Here is a 24,362-nt window from a genome sequence, read left to right on the forward strand (position 1 = left end):
TTGGGGCTTCAGTCTTAAGGTTTATAGTGACCTCAGTTGACTAGTGGTTGTTTTAAGGGACATGTTACAGCATTGATCCTCACTGTGCAGTAGGTCTTCAAAATATGTGCCCTCTGATATGTAGTTTTTGAGAGAGATATAAGGACACTTACTTTCCTGGGCCTCAAAGTGGGCCCTCATTGACACTTGTCTAGGTCTACGTTGCCCTTTGGTGTCACTGGAACATCACACACCTTGGTAGGTGCTTCTCACAATGATACAGGATGAGGCAAGCTTAGGTCAGACTCCTTAGGTTGGCCAGATGAAATAACTCTGGGTATGAGGTAAAACCTATTTCCAGACTTCTGACCTCCAGAGCTATAAGATCATAAATTTGTGTTGTCTTGAAGCTGCATAAGCCACTAAATTGGTCATTTATTACTATGGTAATAATACCTGAATGTGAAATATTAAGAGTATTTTAATTAAATGAAGGATTTAAGCTAGAAACCAGAAGAAAATAGAAATGTCTAAAGCTGGTATTTTGAGTTAAAATGAAGACAAACAATTCATGTTTTTGCAGTTACTTTTACTGGAAAAAAAAAAAAACCAACAAAACATTTTTTTTTTCAAAACAGTTAAAATAAAAGACCATTACACAAGATTGCACAATCATTTACAAAAGCTGGCAATTAAAGATCAGTAGGCTAGTCTCACAGAATCCTTGTCTAAGTAGTTTTCTCCATATGCAATACACTTGAAAAGGTAATTCTCAGAGTGTTGGGCTAGATTCAAAGTCCCCTTAGCCAAGCTCACTGCATCTATAATTGAATCACATTAGACCTCAGGTAAGAACTTTTCCACTAAGATTTCTATGTTGAACAGTTTAAAATTTTACATACTTTCCATTTACCACCTGCTTTTTTCATAGTCAGGGGTATAATTCAGCATTATCCAATGTCCTTCCCTATTTATCACACAATTTACACTCCTCTGTTCAGACATAACTTCTACAGTCTTCACATTCTTTTCAACCACCACAGTATTTACTGTACAATAGTATGATTTATATGTAAATACACAAACACACATCTTCATGGGGGGAGAAAAAGGAAGGACCACCTGCTAGAAAATGGATACAGATATAGTAGGTAACTCAGGGAGCCCTGGGAAGAACTCTTTGCTATTAACATTAGCTTGTAAAAAGCAATTATGAAAAAAGAGGAACAAACTTGATATACCCAACAACAACAGCAACAACAACAAAAAGAACAAAACAGAAAAAGCAATTATGAAACAAAAAAAAAAAGAAAAAATCAAATTAGGGGTGTGTATGTGTGTGTTATTCTGCACCATTATGAATAAAACAGGAATAAGTCTAATAATGTGCTCTAGCACAATGTGAAACACTGAATGTTAACAGCTTACGAATGCTGCTGTGAACATTCAGTTCTCTTCTGAGACTGGGGGCAGACAAAGGAGTCCAATTTTCAGAATCCTCCCCTGGGCCTTGTACTCACACATGTCACAGAGGAACATGCTTTTTTTCCAAGAGGACCAGAGTCTGCAATTCTGATTAGATTCAAGCTCAAGGCACCATTTAGCAAATGCTACATGCTTTATTAATGATTTTATGCACCTGTGAGGTCTACAGGGACCCAGAAATTATTAAGAATACATAAGCATTCTCTAGAAAATATATATTATATCTTGATATATATCTCACCTTAAAAATTATGTAAAAACCTAACATATTTTATGAATTTGATTTTTATAAGCACGTTTCTCAAACAAACTTACACATAATTTTTCCCCTCAACAGTACTGATAAAATAAAGGGCACCTTTTTCTTTCAAGTAATTGGGTAAAATAGCATACCCTGAGAACTTGGAGTGCAGACCTACACCTTGTAAACTGTAGAATGAAACTCCTCAAGCACCACATAGGAAAATGTATACCATGATAGTTTTAAAACACAAAGACTATTATTGAATGTGTTTTCCCATGTACATATACGTAGTTGTCATGAGATTATAGTCCATCTACTTAGGAATCAATACTGTCCTGCAGTCCGAAGTATTATTTTAGGTAGCATGAGCATTCAATCTGTAGCAAACACAGACTTTCATTTCTATGAAGTATGAAAACAATTAAGATGCATTAAATCTCTTTAAGATACAAGGGTGATAAAGTCAAATCTGAAATTAAGAAAAGGGAATTTACATCACTAGATATTTCCTAGTGATATAAGGATGGATTTAAAATCCATCCTTAATATTTAGAGATTCATTATAAACATGTCAAAGTGTAATTTGTTTTAGCTTATTTACTCAGTGATAAACAGACATATAGAGAGCCTATATGCTAAGTCATTACCTAAATGTCTGGGCTTCATTTAACCCTGAGGGCAATTTCAGTGAGTGCTTTCAAGAAAGTACATTCAGGGGAATTAAATTTTCATACTGGTTACAAATGTGTTCAGTTTTTCAGGAACAATTCAAATAGTGCATATTTCAACATGACCATTTTACCAACAGGGAAAGAGAGAAAATGGGTAGGGATTTCTATACAATGCCCTGTGGTTCTTTTGGAAAGATGAGCCACATATGTAACCCTGAGAGAAAATCACAAAAGCCAGACTCAGCAATTTTGATTAGATGCAAGCTCAAGGCACTATTTAGGAAATGCCTTATTAGTGGTTTTATAAACAAAAAACATATAACATGATAGTTCAGTAGCGAAAGGGAAATTGTTGGGGTAACAGTTTTATGGGTCAGAAGGCTTTATAGATTCTTATTCCACTTTGGTTGGAAAAGAAAGGGCACAACCACTTCATTCAGATATCCATGCAACCTCAAGAAATGACAAAATAATGAAAACGAGGATTGAGATTTACCTTATGCCTATAAAAATGTTCTCTCCCTCTCACTTCAGGCAGTAAATGGCCTAGCAGCTTTGTACGGTTTGATAGAGAGCCATAAAATTATCAATAAATGATGTGGTATTCAACAGATCATTGTTTTAAAGTAACATTTTTAACCACTTGGACATTGATGACATCCCTGGTAAGCTCAGATACTGCACCTCTTGGATAGAAGCAACAGATGAAAATTTCTCCTTTCTTTCCTAGTTTCTGTCCTAGTTTACCCCAATGTGAGAATTTAAGTCTCAGATCTGCTGGTGATAAATATTGGTAAAGAGCTCATTGGCCTCCAGACCATCCACTCTACCACATTTTCTAGGGAAAGAGGTGTCTCCTTTTTTGAAGAGCTGGCTAGCAGTGACAACTCAAAATGGCTATAGGGCTTTCCTAAAAGTTGTAAGTGGTTTTTAACCCATCTTACCAGTTTTAATACTACCCACCCAAATCCTGTATAAGTTCCGCCAGACGTGTTCAAATACTTGAGATTTCATGGTGCTGCTTTAAATATTATAGGTTTGAGATCTTTGAAATGGATTCTACTTTCTTGTTTCAATATTAAGTGACCTCATACCCAGCCAATCTCTCCTGAAAATGAGGAAGCACTGATGCTGTAAGAATTGTTCCCAAGTGGTAAAAAATTAAGAAAGTTCTGGGGTGAAATCTATTGATGTACCTGGGTAAGAAGACCTCTATCATAAAGAAATAATATTTTCCAGAATATGGCACAAGGGCATCTTTTCCACACACAGAGACCATGTTTCATGTCTCAGAGGTTATAGCTTCATTGCACTGATCATCAGCCCAGTGAGTGATTAAATTGTGTCCAGAGCTGACTATTCCTGCCTCAAACCTTTCCCTTTACCCAAGAGATCTTCTTTTTTAGAGTAAGATCTTTTTAAGGAAGTCCCTGAAAGTGAAACTGAGTTGTTGTTGTTGTTTCTTCTTAAGAGTCTGAGATGGGAAGCATAACAACAAAGTAATAAGATTATATAAATCACACAAAATCAGTCTCATAGTTTTTACTCACAGCTTCTGTCGTGAGTAGCATAAAATTTCATGGCTTCCAGAAGCAATTTTGAGCAGAAACCAAATACTGATGATCATAAAAATCCAAATAAGTTTTTTAAAAAATTGCCAGAATGCTCTATCTTTAAATGAATAAGTAAATAAAAGGAGATTTTTTTCAAAAAGTCTGGGAGAAGCTTCAAATTATTCGTTTAAAAAATAATTAAGAAATATTTCAATGTAACATTTGTTGAGGATATATTGACCCACTTATTAATTATAAAAAGATAAATATCTGTTCAATCAGCTCTTCAAGACTCACTGTGAACACTCACTCAAATAGCCCTCAGAATTGGGTTACAGCTGAGGCAGTACTGAATGTCTGTGAAAGATTCCATGCTTTAGATTCTTGAGATCTCTTAAAACCTGCCTCATAAAGAGCAAGTGCTATAATTCTAGGCTAGGGCTGGAGTGAATCAGAGCCACTGAATCAGAGCTCACATTTTACTCCACTGCCACAGACAGGTCACTCTTCAGACTCCAAACAACTCATGAGAGACAGGAGTATGCAACTATGGAGAGAGTCATTGAAGAGGATAAACAATGCTATACGCTCATAACAAAGGCTGGATTCTTAAAGGGAAATGTATATTTTATACCTTTCTGAGACTAAGAACTTAATTTTAAACGCAATCACTGGCTTTCTAGTATTTCAAGCTATTCTATTTTCAGGCAACAAACAGTGTTATGGCATTGTACAAATGGGAAAACATTAAAACAAGGCACAAAAGTTAAAACCACTGTTTTTCACAATCACATTTGAAATCATGCCAAACCCAATAAAAGAACACATATAGCATAACCAAGAGAATGACTAGGTTTAGTTGGTATATGATTCAAAGAGCAGACTCATCATATTTAAAACCTGAATATGTGCCACCGCTCTGCCAATTAGTCTTGATATATCCTAAGAACCTATAAGGAGACCTGCAATCCAAATTATTGATTTGCTGGCATGGTTTACCACAGAACCAATCCCATTCTGTCGTGTTTTGATAGAACCACGTAGACACTTAAGGGATTATTTGCCTAGTCTCAAGTGCAGAAGGGAAGGAGGTAAATAGAAAGCTTATATCCTGTATTAAAGTATAAAAAGAAATAGTTTACAGAGGGAAAAATGCAACCATTCAATCAGCTTAGTATAATTAAAATAATAAAAACTGCCTTAAGAGAGTTTTTCAGGAAAATATAGAAACTTACACACTTGGTTTATAAGAAGCAAAAATTAAGAGTAACACATGTGGAAGAATTTTTTCAGATGAGTTCTTAGTGCTATTACAATGCGACTTTCAGATTAAATAAGAGTAGTCCATCTTTGTGTCTTGCTCCTACAAAAAAAAAAAAAATAGTCAAAGAAAAGATTGTTAGTTGTAAAGGCAAATCTCACTTTTAAAGAAGCAAGAAAAACTAATTGGGTAATTTCAATATTAATCATGGTAAAGCTTATGTTTTAAAATGTGCTTAGAAAATGTGTTTTTCAACCAATTTGATATTACATCAACTTCAAGAAATTGCCCAAAGAGGAAACTCCTTTAAAAATTGAATTAAATTCAATCAACTATTCAAAAACAGTTTTAGAGTTAAATGTTTAGTTTCACTGAAATCATTCATAGCAGGGATAAAACAGTATAATGGATATATTCCTAAAATTAGCATACAGAAATTCTGTTTAAACTAAGTTGAAACATTTGAAATTTTGCATGAGTTAATTATCTATTTAAATGAGTAACTCTATACTGAGAATTCTTGTAATGCAAATGACCACTACCTAAATAATGTGGAATTTCACATAGTGCATTTTGTTTAAAATGAGATACACTGTTTAGAACTTATAACTTAGTTAAACCCATTCTAAGACAGCACTGACATGTTCAAAAGCTTACTGAAAATAAGCCCTTTCTATCTATATAAATTCTATTATATCTACTAGAACTTTGCCTAAGGAACTTTTTTTTTTAATATTTGGGAGTTGATATTTGAACATAATATTATGAAGACAGAAATAGAGTGGCCTACAGGTAATGTTTGTTAGGGATTAAGAAGACTCTATCATGTGAAAAATAACCTCCAAGAAGTATCACATAACAGCTATCTAACCAATTATATGCAATCAGAGTAGTCAGGCAAGGGATATTTTAATCTTGTCATCTAAATACAGACCTGTTTAAATATGTGCCTAAGAAAAAAGAAGTCTATAAGAATAATTGTGGTTTTATAATTCATATGTATATACTTCATGTTTATTTTATTGTTTTGTATTTTATATTGAGAAATGACCTTCAGAATGTTTTTCTACCATAGGATATGTACAGCAGCAACAGGAAAAGAAAATGTAATTACAAGGGGAGGAGAAGAAAATAGGAGGCAAAGAAGAATAATTTCAGTGTGGGTACAACTCAACTCCAGCTGAGTCCCTCACAAGGCAAGGTTTGCAAAGACTCCTTGAGTAGAGTGAGACACCAAGGGGAGAATGACAGAGAAAGACAGACTACACTACAGGATGGTAAGAACCATCTAAGAAATAGAGGAGAAATCTGTTTATACAATCTACTGAAATCATATTTAGGGATCGATAATCCAGATATTGCCTTTTTAAGATATCCACAGGATATTGCTTTTGCTTACATTAACTTCAGAGAAATGTTTGAAACCTCAAAAATAATAAAGTTGCTCCAATTTCTAGTAAGATAAAATAATAAAAATTGCCAGTATTACCTATCAGAGACCTCACAAGTATTTACTGTGGTAGTACAATGGATCATGCAGAATTCAGTGAAGATGAAGGGGGTGACCACATTGTGTCACCAGGGAGTTCAGCTGGATGACGTCCCATGATTTTAAGACCAGAACACATGACAGAGTTCAGCAGGGATGCTGGGTCAGATTTTCCCTTGCTCCACACAGGCCTGTGCCCAGACAGAGACAAAAATCACCACACACAACTGGCAAGTTATGGCCAGACTTGTATAACAATCTGGAAGGCTTTTGGGGATACGAGAGTACCCTGACACATAGTCATCTGGCCTGCCCTGAGAAATCAGGCAGCTCAAAGCAGTCTGCAGAGCTGTGGACATCGCCTCCAGTTTGGGGAAATACAAAGAAATCCTGGGCACAGGCCCGTGATGCTGCTCTCGGAGTCTGCAAGGAAAAGGGCTGATTTTCTGCTCTGATGAGGGGCTGTGAGAAGATGAGGAGATTCCAAGGCATTTATGAGGTTCTAGTCTCAAAGGGAGATTGAACACTTACTAGGTGCCATATACTGTGTGCTATGTCCTGTGTAATGGTTTTATAATTCAATTTTCACCACTCTTCTGAAAGGTATCCCCATTTTACAGATGAGCAAACTGAGGCTCACAGAGGGCAAGTCACTGGCCGAGACTATTAAATAACTGTATTAGAATTTGAGTTGGGGCTGCCTGACTTCAAGGCACATGTACTTGTGCTTTAGTCAAAGCCACGCAGCTCCCCTTCAACTAAACTGCTTTAGCCCAATAGCATCCAGGGGGATCCCACTCTCACCTGTACGTCCCATGCCCTTCCCCTCATTACATATACAAAGAATTGGCTCATTACTGGGAGTCATAGCCCCTAGAAGTTCTGAAATTGGCTCAGGTTTCTTTCTGGGGCATAAAATGTTCTGACCATGGACAGCTAATTTTTTAATCAAAAGAAAAACATGCATAGAAGCTCAGTATATGCTGGATATTGCCAGATTCAGGATCAATTTCTTACCTTATTCCTTTCCCCTGCCCTTTTCTCCCTCTATCCAAATCTGCAACACACACACACACACACACACACACACACACACATGGCTGTTAAATGCCTAGGAGATTCTATTTCTTCTTGGATAGGACTTTTATTTTCCTTTGAATGAAACTGAAGTTAGGAAAATTAGCAGCAGGGCAGCCAGTCAAACTCCAGCAGGGCTCTCTGCCCCCTCCACAAGGACATCAACTCGTTTCACATAATTAATCCTTTATCAGGCTGATGTGTCCAAGAGGCAAATGCAATAACTGAAAAATTTTGGAGAAGTTACATAGTAGAAAAGTGGTGACACAAAAAGGACAGGTAAGGGAAGAGGAACTGAGCCCAAAAGGCAGAGAGTAAGAGAAATCAGCGAACAACGGGGTCATCTAAAAGACCACAGGCCATGGAGCTCGAAGGCCCTGGATTTCAGTAGCTGTTGATCTGGGACAAGTTAGTTTTTCATTTGTCAAATAGGGATTAAAAATAATATCTATTTGTTTTAAGAATCAAGTGGCATGATGTTAAATCTTGTTATATAATAAATGATTAATACACATTAGCTATTACTTTTCATTTTTTATTTTAGAGAGAGTAGGGAAGAAAACATGAAGGCAATAGAATTTGGAGAAAGGCACAAAATAGTAAGCTAGAGGAAAGCTACACTCCAATAAAATGGAAAGAGGGAGAAGAAAAGGCTATAAAGACATTAAGAAGATAATAAAATAAAGCAGCAGCTATATAGCATAACTGAGAGAGGAAGCCACAACCAAGTTAGGGAGAAAAATAAAAATAAACTAATCGATTCAGGAATGTAATTATGGAACAAACTGAAAATAAAATGTAGAGCTTGCAGCCTGCAGCCCAAGCTACCCGACCTCCGCAGCCAGATTCCTGTCCCTCTGATGTCTCCTTGGGGCTGCAGAACGCTTCCAAAGCTTTGAAGAACCTTCAGGTAAGGGAATCAGCAGGGCCCACCCTGGCCTGCCCTTTAAGTTATCCAGTCTGTGATTGAAAAAACAAACAAACAACAACAAAAAAAAAACTACAGAAAAAGTGAGAAGAAGGGAAGAAGCGAGGTGGGGCACTGAACTAAACAAATCAAGCTGGAGGGAATGAGAAACGAGAAACCACAATAAGGGATAAATTGTAAAAAAAAAAAAAAAAAAAAAAGATAGTGAAGAACAGAAAATAAATTCTCAAACAAATGGCAAGGGGAAAAATGGGGACTAGTGGGACAGACAACAGGTAGATAGACCACCAAAGAAAAGTGGGCTTGGAGAGAAAAAGGGAAGCAGAAATGGACAGCAAGAAGAAAGCAGCAGAGAAGACCGTGGTATGGAAATATTCAGGTATCTAGTCCTAGCTCTGACACAAAGGGACACTGTGAGTGAAAAAGGGTCAATTAACCTCTTTTAGCCTCAATTTCCTCCTGCAATTTTAATACAGGCGGACTGGATTGAATGATCTAAGAACTCCTCTAGGGCCTCCTTAGAATACTCCACAAAAACAGCTCTTCCCGAATCCACTCTTTCTCTTTCCATTTCAGTTGCTGATGTGTGGGGCCCCATTCAGGAGGGAGAAATAACTCAGAGGAGGTAAGGAGAAAAGACGGAAAAACAATGTAGGAGCAGTGTGAACCACACACAGAAATGGAGAAACAAAGTCCTACAGAAAAAAAAGGACATTCAAATTAAACAAAATAATTGCAATTCTCTTAGGCTGGTACCCATTACATTAATAGGAATGGTGCCAAGTAAAGTTTTCTCTTGCCAGTATTACATATTTATTTTATCTTGAAGCCCTTGTGAATGGCATTTAGTATCAAGTCTCAATTAAAATTATAAAACAAAATATGGCATCTAAGTGGGTGGGCAGGAGAAAGCATGACAGTGAACATGTCGGGGACGGAAATTAGCCACATGCCTCAGGTGACAGAAAGCTAAGACACAAATAATCTCACCAAAAAGGTATCAAAGATCCTGTGGAAAAGGGACTTTTAAAACCAAAATAGATGAACAAATATTGAAAAAAAAAAAAAGTCTACCAACAAAAAAGGAGAAAGTGGTAAAGTTTTGCAACTGGTGTACCTAACACACCAGTGTGTTGCAAATGGGTCACTGTTGTAGCTACCTGGCCACTGGGCCACCAGGTGCCAGGTAGTGAACAGCCTTGTCCATTTATTACAATGCATAATGGCATTACTGAATAATAAAAATATTACTAGTTATATTTTTAAATAGGTATGGTATGGCAAAGTTTGAGAAGTATTGGAATATTGACTGCAGGATGGAGGGAAGAGAGAAAAACCCACCTATAAAAGCAAAAAATAAAGGAAAATTCACAACGGAATAACCAGAGAGAGATAACAGCAGCTGGTTATGCTCAAATATATATGGGGAGGAAAAAAGTAGAGCTCCCCACTACAACGTGGTGCTAAAAATAGATGATGAAATACTTATTTGAGCTGGGAGGAATCTTAAAGGTTACAACAGTTCTGGAACACTAGTTTTGTGGTTTTATTTGTACACGTCTATCTCCTCCTGCTGGAGTGTATTCTCTTGGCTTGTGGGACTATACCAGGTCACATGTGGGTTTACAGCCCCAATGCAGAGTATGCAGTGGCTGGTAGAGTGTAGGCATGTAATTCATGCTTGTTGAATGAATGAGGGAATTAGTGCATTTCGCTTGAACATTCATTTTGCAAAAGTCCAGAGAGGCAAGTAGAAACATAGATGTTTTGTGGCCAGATGCCAGATGCTGGGAGTAGACCCCAGGTGTCCTTGCTGCCAGTTTAGAACTCATTATGCCTCCTCTGCCATCCTTCCCTTGCTCCATGCATCCTACCAAGATACACAGAGGGTGACCTGCAAGGAACATGGTGTGGCCCAGGAGGAAAGAGCCAGCTTCTCAGGTCTTGGCTCCCACACTCTGGGGACCTCAGCAAAACCATTTCTTTCTAAGTCCCAGTTTTTCACTGTGAAATATTGTGGTTATGCGACTTCTCAGTCAAAAGGGAGACATAGAACCCTACCCTACTTCAAGAAAAATCTCTGCAATGAGACTGGTTTTCAAAGGAAATATTGAACTGCAGCTACTTCCAAGACTTCTCACACTGACCATCCATGTGAACATCAACTGGTTTTTTGAAATATCTGAACAGTGTTTAAAATTTTTTTTTTGCACAAGAAAAGGAACTACATACTTCTATTTTACCTATCTGACTTTTCTTTGGAAAGTGGCATAGAACTTTCAGAAAGATGAGTCTTGAAAGATTTTAATTTATTTGAATTTGGCTAACAAGATTTTTGCCAGGACACAAAAAGCTAGCTTAGTTCCTGACCTGTCTTCTTAAATCAAGAAACCAGCTTTTGCCTTTTTGTCTATCTTTTTCAATAATCACTGTTCAAGTCTCAAATACTAAAAACTCTGACTTATATCTGTGTCTGTGTCTCCAAGCCTAATCTTTCCAGACTCAGCAGACAGGAGAAAGGCCATGGGCAGCTGCTAAGAGGACACTATGCAAGTGTGTGCCCAATCCTCCCTCCTCTCCTCCCTGTCCTCCCTTCCCCTTGCTTCTGCACCTCCACAGCTTGCACAAAGGCCTCACAGGATTAGTTGGTCCAAAATAGCCCTAGGTAAACATACCACCTGTCCAGAAGATTAAAATGGTTTTGTCTAAAGGCTACTCTTCTCCTTCTGCAAAACTAATTCTCTAATTCTGCATATCGAAGTTTTGCTTTATTTTCTACACAAAACAAATGATGCATTATCTTTAATTCTCCTCCTCCCCTCTTTATTTGTGATCAACACACAGTGCCTGTTGCAGACCATTGGAGAAGAAGAATTTAGATTATCTATTTCTAGATTGCAGCTAAAATGAGGCTTGTGCTTTCACCTGAATTCTTAGAGAAAGACTTAAGGATTTTTGAACAGTGCCTAATGTTGTCTTACAGCCCAATCAATGTAATAATATACAGTAACAACCCTTTAATTTGAAAAGGTTTTATAGATTGCAATACACTGTTATATCATCTGACATAAACGTTGAGGGATAGGTATTATTGCCTCCATTAGAAATGACACATGAATGCCAGAGTTTGTCATACCCGAGATCACACAACTGGTGAGAAGCTGTGACTCTGATCCAATGATCCTAATTTTAATTTAAGGCTCTTTCATTGCACAAAGCAATGATGTTCCCCTGCTCCTTTTCAGTTAAATCAGGGAAGAGAGAAATGGCTTATTTCTATTACAGAAATATAAATAGGGTTTCTCTTCTCTCCATTTCCTTTTTTGGTTCAGTATGATCTTACCAAGGAGTGAAAGTCCTCGAAGGATTTATGATCTCAACCCTTCCCAATATGGAAAGAACTGCAGTATAAGGGGCAAGTTTATCCCCACAGTTCTGACACCTTTGTGCTATCTGAAGGTGTCTTTGCGTGTCTTGTGTTTGACCTGAAGTGTCCTAGTTCAGACAAGCCAAGTTCACTCTTTCTGTCAAGCTCTGTGGACTGCATTCACAGCAGAGATTCCTGTCTGTGAATTTGGATTAACCTAGGTGTCAGAAATCTATTTCTCTGACTTTCTTTACAGAGGAGTAATCATGGAAGTAGAGTCTTTTCTGAAGGGAGGGAACACAGATATGAAAATGAGTGCCTTATGGGGGTTAGCCACAGAACAAAATGAATTCAGCGTGAGCAGGACTGATCAAACACAGCAACTCCACCCAAAGGCAACTGCAGCTGCAGAATCCCCTCCTCAGAGAGGTCAAATCATGTGTGCATGTGGGTGAGACACATTAAAGACCTGGGACTCACCCTCAGAAAAAGTGTTTCAATCATCTGAAAACTGAAAAACAAGAGCTTAAAGAATACAGCCCCTTTGGGTAAGAAATTCCAAGAGGAAGACATGAGAGAAGAGGGGAAAGAAACATTTCTGCAAGTCTTAGAAAATCTCCTTAACAAGAAAACATCAATCTTTGACTCTCACTTATGGGGAGCAAACAAATTACCAGTGTTTCTAATGATCTCCTATGACGCTCAGTGCCTTCTGTCACAGGGGCTGCCAGGAACAGAGTGAAATTCACTCCATGAAATCCAGACTGGGTTTTTATTTCTTTCCTTGCCAACCTTTACCAAAGGCTGAAGGGACAGATCCAAGGTTTACTTCCCTCCTATTCTGTGCTGGGAAAAACACTCATGCAATTTGGAAAGATCAAAGGGGAAATGCTGGCTATGGGGACTGAGGACTGGGGAGAGGAGGAAACTTGGCAAGAAAATTAGCTCCTTCATAAATTGGATGGGGTTTTCTTCTATTCTTCCAAAATGCCCAATTATACAACCTTCTCTGCTGTAAATCTACCACTTCAAACACAAAGAAATAGGATTGCTCTTACTCTCTTGAACCTTACTATGAAAGTAAAACTCACTCACCACCAGTGGCTCCATTCTGCTTTCTGGTGACTGCTCATCATCTGTGTTCCACCACAAAGCTCATGGTGGTGCCATCAAAGGAAGGAGGAGCAATGATCCTGGGCCCCAGGGGCTGTGAAGTGATACTGATGACAGGCTTGCCATGCAGCTGGGGGAAGCCCTTGGCCCCCATGAGCTGGGATGTGGCTGCTGGGGCTGAGGAGGAAGAGGAGGCTGGAGACTGACCAGAGGCCATGAAATATGGGGCCTCAGTGAACGTTGCAGCTGCCTCTTTGCTGTGGGGCTCTGCCACCATGGGGGAGAGCTCACTGCCCCCTGGAGTGTGAGCAATTGGTGTGGGCTGCAGGGCATTGGCAGGCAGCACTGTGGGCAGAAACCCAGGATAAATCATATAGGTGGGTCCATAGGCCCCAGGACTCAGGGCCAAGGGAGGCACAGGGAGGGACATGGGAGCTACAGCCTGCTGCTGGGATGTCAGGGGCACATCCACATACTGCCCTGTCTCAGGGTCAAACAGTCTCCGAGTCATGGGCTGTACCGGGGTGTCCACCAGATAGTACTGACCGGTCGTCACATCCAGGAGCATCTTGCGCTGGGTCTGCTGAGGCTGTGGCTGCTGGAAGGGGTCTGTGGGGACTGGAGCTGGGCCTGCAGGTGCTGGGGCAGGCATGCCAGGTGGGGAGAAGCAGAGGATCTGGGGCTGGGCCCCCTGCAGGGTGAAGGGCAGAGGCTGCTGGTGGTAGATGGTGGTGGGGGTATGCTCAGGACTCTGGGGCCCTGTGGGGGCAGCTACTGTCTCCCGGGAGTTGTCAGGTTTGGTACGCCAAGCTGGTCGGCTGGTTCCACTGACCTGAGAGCCTTTGGGGCTACTGGGGACCTGACTGCGGGCACTCAGTGGGGGTAAACTGCAGAGAGTGGCAGTTGAGGAGGACGGGGGCAGCTCCCTTGCAACCCCAGGCCTGCCAGGAAGCTCCCCTGCAGCAGAGCTTCCTTTAAGGGGGATGGTCAGGTAATTCTCACAGTCACTATTGCTCTTCTCCAAATTGCTACCACTTTTCCTGTTCGCCTCATCTGGAGGTGCCCGGGTGGCTGGAGAGATCTTGAGAGACCGGAGTCCCTGTGGTTTGATGCCCTTGGCTGCTGAAGGGCTCTCTGGAGAAGGCCCTTGTGGGAACTTGCCGGCGACACCCCCAGTTTTCTGGGTGCTGCTTGCACTCACTGTGAACACGTGCCGGTTGCTGGGGAGTGGTGGGAGGGGCTGTAGGGCTTGGGCTCTCTCCACGTCCTTGTGGACTGGGGGAATATAGAGAGATCGGGGCCTTTCCCTGGCCAGGTTCTCAAAGGCAGCTGCTCGGGCAGACACACTCTCAGTGCTGGGGTTAGAGTTTCTCCGCTGCAGACGTTCTATGGGGGCCCCTCGCAGGACCACACCACCTTTGTTTCCTGTGCCCCGCTCTTCTACCTCACCCAGCCGTTTGGCCAGCTTGTCAGGGTCTCCCTCTGCACCCATGACCCCTCCCCTCTCCTCACTGGCAATGAGCGACAGGACGTGGCTGTCCATCATAATGGGCAAGGGGTCACTTTTGCGTTTCCACTCGTTCCTGTTGAAGCTGTACAGCTCTTCCATGGACCTCACCGCAGCAGTCAGCTTCTCCAGGGCATTCCGGGCTGGCTTCCGGGCTTTCCCATCCTCCTTGACCTCCTCATCCTTGGGCTTCTCTGGGGTCTTCTGGGCAGAAGCCTTGGAGACGATCTTGAGCACAGGCAGATAGGAGCCCTGCTCAGGTTTATTGGGGGCAATGGTGGCCACAGGCAGCCTGCCAGATGCCCTGTGAACCAAGACTGTCCCTTCTGGGGAGAAGGAATTCAAGCCCCTGCTGCTGCCACCTTTGTCCAGGCTGTCTCTCTGCTCGCAGTCCATGCTGTCTTCCCTCTGGTTCACTACTGCCTGGCACGTAATCACCATTGGGGACAGGGATCTGGACCCACCAGCTGCAGCAGCCAGCTGCCTGGGTTTGGGCCCAGTCAGCCCCTGCTCTGGGGTAACACTGCCCTTGTCACTGCTATCCCCTGACCCTTTGATTAGTTTCCTGACATCTCTCACCTGGTGGAGGGGACCTTGAACCTTGGACTTGTCTCTCACGTCTCTCACCTGGAACTGGGGCACTTTTTCTAGATTGTCCCCACGGAAGAGTTTCTGCTGCGCCCTGCTGTTGTCCTCAAGGGTTTTGAAGAGGTTAGAGGCGCTGCCACTGGCCAGCTTAGGCGTGAGCAACTTGGCAATGTTGAAGTCTGAGCTGGGCTGCTGCACACTCCCCAGCCGGATCTTGATTTCAGGAGCCTTGGGTCTAATCACCGCCGTGGAGGTGGCCTGGGCAGCAGGGTACTTGGTGGCCTGCTTCCCTGGCTGCTTGTCCTTGGATGTCTGCTGGATGTTGGGGACAAAAAGGCGAGACATGATGGTGGACTTGCTGGCAGAGATCTCCCCAAGATCTGCCCTCCAATCCCCCCCTTTGGGGAGCTTCAGCTTTCCGATGGGTCCTTTCTCTTCCCGCTTCTCGGCCTCTTTCTCCTTCCATGACCGGAATGCACTGTTCTGACTACGGAGGAAGATGCCCTTGACAGTCTCTGAGGCACTCTTTTTAATTTCACACACTTCTTCTGTGTGTCCATCGGTGAAATTCCGGCCAGAGCCTGCGTTGCTCTCCCGAGGAGTACTGGCTTTGAAAATCGGGGATTTAGACGCGGCCATCGGCCCCTCCCCACCCGCGTCGGACACGCTGACCACCGTGTACTCGGAGCCTGCCTCCGAGTGGCGAGAATTCTGCCTTTGCAGGCTCCTCTCGCGCGGCCGCTCACCCCCGGGCGGGCCCTCCATCTCCTTGGTGGCCCCGGGGAGGTTGCAATGGGATGTATCCACGACTTCTCCCCTCTCCATTTTGAACTCGTGTTCCCGCTGCATCTTCTTGGAAATAACGTTCTTGAGAAGACTGGAAGCAAACTTGGACTTCTGGGGACCGTCCGCGCGGGAGGCAGGCTTGCTACATTCAGAGTTCTCTGAGCCGTCATCCGTGTACACCGACCCGGGACCCTTGCTGGAGCCTTTGGTGGCCCTGCAGGGCCCAGCGGCTGAGCTGGCTTTGCTCTCACTGCGTAAATTCAGGGGCTCCAGAAGGGTGACGACGCGGGAGCCCGTCTGGACCTGCTTCTGGAAACACAGGGGTGTCTCCACATGTTTGATTTCCCCCTCCACTTTGCTGACCACGAACTCCAAGGCCTTGGTCTGGGACTTCTTGGACTGGATGTAGAGCTGGTCTGCAGTGGCCCTGGCCCCACTGCCCTTCCTCAGACCTGCAGCTACAGAGGCGGCACTGCCCCTGAGCAGGCTCTGTTCCACCCTGGCTCCAACACCCCCACATTTTAAGTCCAGGAAAGTCGACCAGCGTCCAAAACCCACTTCGGAGAGGGTGGTGGAGGACTCCCGGGAGCTGATGTTCAGAGCCTCAAAGTAGGGGTAAGCGAGGCTGCGGAAGGCCCGGGAAGTCAGGTTACGCACCTCTTTGTCCGCATCGTCCAGTTCACTCACGGCACTGGAGGCTCCGCTGGAGTAGTCCACCAGCTCCTTCGCCCGGATGGCCCCGCACCTGGTTTGCAGGCGAGCAGGGACAGCAGTGAATTTCTTTGCATGGTCCTGAGCCACGGCTGCAGCCGGGTTTTGCTTCAGTGAACTTGACTTGTGTTCAGCAGCTGTAGAGACGTGGAGGCTCATGTCGCCTTCATGCTTGGCAGCATAAATAATGTTTTGCTTTGCACGCACGTTGCTAGGCTCATTTATAGCCTGGGAAGTCTGTTTGATTGATAGGAGGATCTGGCTTGCTGCACTCCCACAGCTGCTTGCTGCGGCTGCTGTTGCCCCTGAAGCTGCCTCCGGGGGCTCGGGCAAGGGCTCACTCAGAGTGGCAGTGCCAGGCTCAGTGGGTGGGGGAGTGGGGTCACTGTCAGATGGGCCGCTGCCCACTTCCGTGCTGCTGGTGTTGCGACCACTGCTGCCTACTCTGGGACGGGCCAGGTCGCTGCTGGTGGGGCTGGGTGTCCGGGTGGTGTTGGTGCTGGGAGTGGTGCTGAGGTAGCAGCTGTTGTCGTCGTCCTCTTCGGTCAGGGTGGTGACATCCCCCGGGGTCTCGTCGCTGCCACCAAAGGAAGCATAGTCCACGAACGAGTAGATCACGTTGTTGTCCTCGAAATCCCAGTGGGAGGCCAGCCCCACGTCGAAATCCATGTCCTGCTCCACCTCACTCAGCTGGATCTCATGGGTGGTGATGTAGTGAGCCTCCTCATTTTTTGGGGGGTCCCTGCTGCCCTGGGACTTGGCAATAATGTCCCTGCACTCTGTTCCATCTCCTGCCCCTCCTACCCCTGCTTCTCCTCCTCCTCCTCCTCCCCCTCCCCTGGGCTGGCAGCTTACTTCGTTCTCACCGCTCTCACTCTCAAAGCCTAAGGATGAAGAGGAAGTGGCCAGAACTCCCGTCGACGTGGCAGAATCATCCATTTTGGAAAGGCCGTCTTCATCTGTTTTGTCCACTGGGGAGGAGGATGAGGAAGATAAGCAGTTGCCACACTGATCGCTGCGGGGGAGCTGGGATCTGGAGAGTTTGGAGGGAGCAGGATTCTTCTGGGTGGTTGGAGCTTTGCACTCTTGATGGCTGGGCTCATCTTGTGCTTTCTCCTTGGGACTCCCGGAGTCCCTCTGATCAGCAGGGTAGTGCTCCAGGGTAAGTTTTGTGGCCTGGGGACTCTCCCTCCGGACTCCGGCTGAAGCGCACAGCTCGACATTTTTTGCTTCCTGCTGGGAGGAGGCTGAAGGCTTGGGGAGCGGCGGCAGCTGCTGCTTGAATTCCTGGCTGTCTTGATCTCTGCTCACACCGTCCCCCACCTCCACCAGTCTGGCCTGTGAATTCTGCTCAGGAGTGGCAGCTTCCATTTTGACCCCTCGCCCAGGTATCAGTGATAGGAAGAGGCAGTGGTGAGCGCTGGGGTGGTCCTGGGTCCCTCTCTGGCCCTGCAGGGGCCACAGAGATGCCCGAAGCAGGGTTCCACGTACCTGGATTGGCCCCAAGGCTGTAGGCACCGCTGCCACTGCTGCCACCACCTTCCAGTTTTTCAGCCCCTGTGGCGGGGCTGCGGCAAGCCTAAAGGAGGTGGGAAGGCTCCTGGATGGGGCGGCAGAGGTGGTCTGTGGCTGGGGGGCTCCTGCTCTGGCCGAGACTGGGGCCAGCGTCCCGTGGCTGAGCCGTCCTGTCCAGTTGATTGCCTGGCACTGTCGACAGCTGGGAGTCTGAATGCCATCGGCCACGGAAGGAGCAGCATCTGTAGGTTGACCCTGGGACTCCCAGAAATGAAAGGAAAGCATGTGCTGTTTCTTGTGAAGCCTTGTCCTTTCCTGGATGGGGCGAGAGAGGGTCACGTCATTCCAGAAATATTTTTAGTGTCCATTCCCTAGTCATACTGAAACCACACTTGAGGGTAGAGAGAAGAGGCTCTAAAGAAATGAGGAAAGAAGGCTGGGGGTGGAGGAGGCATGTGGGTTCTAATTCAAATCAACCAAATGTTCTATGTGATCTATTATGGAGATGTCTAGCAAGTGTGAAAGTATTCTTTACTCACTGCCATCTTTCACTCCAATGTGTCTGATTAAATGGTTTTTCCCCCTTGTTCTTAAATAAAATTCAAATTTTGCATTACATTTCAAATCAATTAAGGACAATCCAAAAATATTTTGAAATCTCCCTTGTACCTACAGTAGCTATACAAATACCTCAAAATGTAGGCATTTTCTTTCTCTGTGGAGATCCAAATTAGTTGAGATCTGGTAATAAAACTTTTCTTAGAAATAGAATATTCAATCTCTCTTTCTCCAAAGTTACACTCTGTGAAACATCACCTGTTTGTTTCAAAATAGAAAGAGTCCCTTCTAGAATTCTTATTGTGTTGACTCAAAGTATAAAATAACAATTTTTAAAGTCCTAAATCTTAATTCTTTAAATAAACTTTTAATTATAGTCATTAAAAAGGATCACATGGGGCCAAAACTGACACTACTTCAAATCCTTACAATATCTAATCAATCTCAGAAAAGTTTCCTAAACTTGTAAAACTGTGGCAAGACAATAACCCCCCAATTAAATATAGCCTGAGCTGCATGTGGCCTCACGATTCGGTTACGCTGGCTGAATTCCAGGCCCGCAGGGCACTGAGTCAAAAAGTGAAAAGAACAACGAATACACTTACCCTTCATGAGTACAGTGCGGCTTGGAGGGAGGTTCAGAGAGGAAATGTGACCCGCTGGCATGCCCCATGGAAAACAAGCCAAAATCCCAGTTCACTGGCTCAGAGGTACATCCATTTCAAACAATTCAGTAGTTGTGCAAACAAATTTGCCAGGCAATACAAGATGGGGGTCTGTGCTGCCCATCCTCAGGGTAGATTCCTTGGGTGCTATCAATGGAGAACCACTACTTTTGATTTTGGTGAGATCTGGTCCTCATAACCTGCTGGGCCCAATTCCACCACTATACATAGTCTATGTGTCACTTATGCTGATTAAATAAAGCACTATTTTAAACATCCACATTTGTGGGGAACAAAAATAACATCATCAACCATCCCCTTCAACACGAATGCCACCCCCACACAGAAAAATGTTCCTTCCTCTGAAGAGGCACATGGGTAGGTATGGAGTGGGAGTCCCTAACAACTGAAGCATCTACCTTCTCATACTTGGGATGTGGACATCACAGCGTGACAACTCCCTCTGCCCACACCACTGCTGTTAAAAACACAACTTAAAGAAACAAAGACTGGCAGCATCAGGAATCACAATGTGGATATAAAGCCAGAGGTCTAGGCGAAGAGAATAAAAAAGAAAAGGAAAAAGAAAGAAACAAAGCAAGGAAGGGAATGAAAGAACAAGAAGGACAGGGAGAGGATTTGCTAAATTTGCAATCAACTTTTTGATTATGGATAACCATGTTTAATGGCACAAAATCTTAGATTCTTAATGATAATAATGATAATAATTACAACTAAGACATATAGGGAGTGCTTACTATGTGCCAGAAACTAATAATGGAAGGACTTTTTAATGTGTGTATTAATTTATTTAATCCTCATAACAACCTGATGAGTTAGCTGCAATTATTTTACTGATTTTACAGATGAGAAAGCTGAGGTGCAGAGATGTTAAACTATAGAGCAGAATTCAAACCCAGGCAGTCTAGCTCCAGAGCTCGGACCTTAACATTCTGCTTCATGGTCTGCTGACTTCCACATTCCCGTACTCTACAGGGCACCCAGATGCTCAATTAGAAGGGAGCAACTTATCCACTAGGCAGTTTTGTCTGCGTGACCACAAGTAAGCCATGTAATTTTTTGTTATATACTCAACCTGTGTACACATTATGTACTCAGGATTTAGGAACATGATCCTATAAATAAAATGAAATAAAATATAGTTGGCTCCTTCAGGCAAGCAGAGTATTTTCAGTACCCCATTTTAATTTTGCTTTGAGGCTGACCGTGCCTTGGACAATAGACCCTGAATACTGCCTCAAGCACTACGAGGCATACACATTCCACAGCTGAATTGGAAGGCAGAGTTTCTTCCCATAAAGGCAATTATAATCTAAGAAGGAATTTTTTCAACACTTTTCATATGGCCCTGTCTGTCATAACGACTCAACAGATTTCAGCAAAGTTTCTCCCTGCAGTTGGCAGACTACAGTTTCTCCCTGCAGTTGGAAGGTCAGATGCCCTCGGTGTAGGTTAAAACATAATAGCTTAATCCCAAAGTTCTGAAAATCTACTTCCAGAGTCTTGTTTCCTCCATAGAGCACAGCCCTAGCCAAAGCTCCCCAAGAGGCAGAGAGAGTTGTTCTAAAAGAGATACTTACCTCCAAAATATCTGCGTGGCTCCTTTACTGCTTTCTATCTAAATAAATGCCAGTAGAAAACAATTTGAAGGAAGTCTTTTTCAAATAAAGTCAATTTCCAAAATGTCAGGTTTAATTCAAACCACAAATTCTATTTAAAAATAAAACAGGCTGAAAATTTGAAGTAGATCAGACTCTATTGACAGGGGAAAAAAAAGAAAAAAGCTCATAAATGGAAAAACAATGACCAATTGTAAGATAAAATAAAACAATTAAGAACCCCAAACTGCTTGCCCTCTGTCATTTTCAGAGTTCTGGATCAGTATATGTCACTACAGAATTAGATGCCCTCAATTCTGTTGAAATAACATGAAGTCATTTGGTAGCCTTTTATTCCTTAATATGACTACAGTCATTTTTTTTTTACAGATGAATTCAGTGATTACCTACCTGATCTCAACTCTTGAGCAATTAGCAGTGACTAATGTCACCAGCATTGATCCATGTTAAGCAGGCACTCTTGCTAGACCGGGCAAGGTATGCTCGGTAGATAACTTTATATGGGAATTCAAACAGCAACAGAGGAAATGACTCAGTGTCATTATTTTTATCTCTGCAGAGAAAGTTTCTTAGCATTCCCTGAAACTCTTGGGAGATGGATCATAGTATGTAAAACTTTAAAATGATTAAAGAAAGTAAGAATGAAGGCCAGACTCTGCACCAGCTGGTTAAAGGATATGTGTATATTTAGGATTTCTGACAGTGGCATACAATGAAAAATATGTCATTCAAAAGGAAAAACAGTTTATCAAAGGTAGACCACTAGATGGGAAATGAAGAGATAGGTTAAACTCAAACTCAACCGAGGAGTCAGACAAAGGACTTACCAAACACAAACATTTTCAGGATATATTCTCTGATTAACCATAAATTTTGTGTAAGGCTTTTCACAAACACTTTCACAGCTACACACACACACTTATGTGAAAGAAGCTTTTCTGCTGGCCATGTTTAATGCCCAGATTGTGGCCAGCAGTTTCTTAAGTATGGCAGGCATACTTAAGAATTATAGCTGAAGGGGCCAGTCCCATGGCTCACTGGGGAGAGTGCGGCGCTGACAGCGCCGAGGCCGCGGGTTCGGATCCCATATAGGGATGGCCGGTGCGCTCACTGGCTGAGCATGGTTCGGACCACACTATGCGAAGGGTTGCGATCCCCTTACCAGTCAAAAAAACAAAAATAAAATTTAAAAAAGAAAAAAAAAATTATAGCTGAAGGAAAAGCACCATATTATCTTTTTTGCTAAGGTGCCAAAGAGTCTCTAGTTATTTAGATTTTGAGGTAAATGCTTTACATATTTTACCCATCAATCCTCTCAAGAGTATCATGAGAGATCAATTATTAGTCTCATTTTATGGATTAAAAAAATTGAGGCTGAGTGAAGACATTTTCCCTGCATGACTTTTCACAATTAGTAAGTTCTGGACCCCTGATTAGAACCCATCTCTGAGTGACTCAAGCCCACAGTCAGTTGATGATTTTGCATGCTGTCTATGAGGTGTAGGTCACAGGGTCATGCCCACTGCTGACCTATTAGCTGTTCCACAGCCTCAACCAGCTGCCGGCACAGGGGACCAGCTGGTCACTGTGTACTCCCAGGAAATGGAGTGGCAGGATTAGTGTAAAACTATCCCTGTGAATAGAAAAACAGCATGTACCATGAGGATGAATACGTATCACTATCTTCTTGTGCAAAGAAGATCATGTTATTGTAGAATCGTGCCATGTACATTGTAGATGAAACCCCTTAGTTAAAACTTGAAAGGACAGGAAGGAACAGTTCACCACCAGAAATAAAACCTTGCTAACAGACATTCAAGCCTGCACACAGAGACCAGAGGTGGTGCAAAAAGTTTTTTACTTTTCCCCTTGAGTCAGGATGTATGTCAAGGAGTCGCTCATCTCTGGTCTTCCTCCTTGTCTTTTTCCTCTCTGGAGGGTCCCTTAGGCATTTTGCACTCCCTTTCCCCACCCCCACACCCCTCTTCTTCCTCTTGGCCCCTGACTTTTTATCTCAAACACTAATTTTCTCTGGTTTTCTCTAAAGAGAGAAGTGGAGGTTTCAGTGTTTTGGATCTTACTGGATAAAGGAAAATTATCCCAGACCGGCCTCAAAGTGAAATATCGACAGAACAAACAAACCATCTACATATCAATCAATAGAGAAATGGCTGGGCTGATTGATTACAGTGTATTCATGCTATGGAACATTGTGCAGACAATTCAGATGAACAAGAACTTATGTTCCAATCTCAAAAGGATTTCCATAAAAAGAAAGTTACAGAATAAAATGTATTAGTATGATTCTACTTCAAAAATAATAACAATTATAAAGCCCATTTAAGCGAACACATAGTTATATCAACATAGAAAATATTATGGACATATAAACACCAATCTAATATTATTTTTGTATATATGGGAAGATAAAATTGAAGAGAGGGATGGGTACATTATTACATTTTCCTTTAAGTAGCTTGGTGTTTGAATTTTTACAATAAATATGTTTTTATTTTATCATAGAAAAAATAATTTTATTTTGGAAAAATTTTATTTCTTCTATAAAATTTTCTTAAGTTAAACTCATTCAGATTAGAGTCGAAGCAAAGGCAACTCATAATGCAGTAGACTAAAGAAAACTTTTAACTTAACTTTCTCATTTTATCTATGTAGGAAGTTCAGAGAGGTTAAGTCAACTGTCCCAGTTCACACTAGCATGAGTAGTGGAGGAGGACTAGAAACCATTTCTCCTGACCCCAAATCAGTGCTTCTTACTGTGTTCCTCAAACTTTGTTATGAAAGTGATCAGAAGGAAAAGGGGACTAAACTGCATTTTCAAAAAATTAGGTATGTTTCCTAAAAAAGCAAATAATTTCATGGCATTATGTTTTACCTTAAAAACTAATGTGAATTTAATAAACTACTGTCACATGCAGCAACATGAATGAACCTTACAAACATAATACTAAAGGAAAAGAAGCTAGGTGCAAAGCAATATACAAAGAGGTGTTCAAAGTCAGGATAGTGATTTATTTTAGTCAGAGAGGTGTATATAGGGGCTCTGGAGTGTGAGTCCTGTTCTATTTCTTCATCTGGGTGATGGTTACATAGGTGTGTTGACTTTGTGCATATCAAAAAAATAAAAAATGTATATCAAGCTGTATGCTTATGACTGTGCACTTTTCTGAATAAATGTTATACAATATACTCATTAAAAAGTCAATG

At 42.6% G+C, this 24,362-nt stretch overlaps 1 protein-coding gene across 6 annotated transcripts; it reads right to left on the reverse strand.

Moving 5' to 3' along the window:
* Positions 1-551: 551 nt before the first annotated feature.
* On the reverse strand, positions 552-21,603 carry C9H4orf54 (chromosome 9 C4orf54 homolog). Of its 6 annotated transcripts, XM_063108057.1 has the most exons (5): positions 21,528-21,603; positions 21,099-21,273; positions 19,438-19,644; positions 13,150-18,589; positions 552-5,295 (listed from the first exon to the last, which is right to left on the reverse strand). In XM_063108057.1, the coding sequence occupies exon 4, from the start codon at positions 18,557-18,559 to the stop codon at positions 13,187-13,189; it is 5,373 nt and encodes a 1,790-aa protein (XP_062964127.1). In that variant the 5' UTR covers positions 18,560-18,589; positions 19,438-19,644; positions 21,099-21,273; positions 21,528-21,603; the 3' UTR covers positions 552-5,295; positions 13,150-13,186. The 6 variants fall into 6 exon arrangements, with proteins under 6 accessions (XP_062964127.1, XP_062964131.1, XP_062964126.1 ...); XM_063108061.1 differs by lacking the exon at positions 19,438-19,644 and having other exon boundaries at positions 13,714-18,589; XM_063108056.1 differs by lacking the exon at positions 19,438-19,644.
* Between the last annotated feature and the right edge of the window lie 2,759 nt (positions 21,604-24,362).

The sequence above is a fragment of the Cynocephalus volans genome, chromosome 9 (genome assembly GCF_027409185.1).
Source record: "Cynocephalus volans isolate mCynVol1 chromosome 9, mCynVol1.pri, whole genome shotgun sequence".
In the NCBI taxonomy this organism is placed as follows: Eukaryota; Metazoa; Chordata; class Mammalia; order Dermoptera; family Cynocephalidae; genus Cynocephalus; species Cynocephalus volans.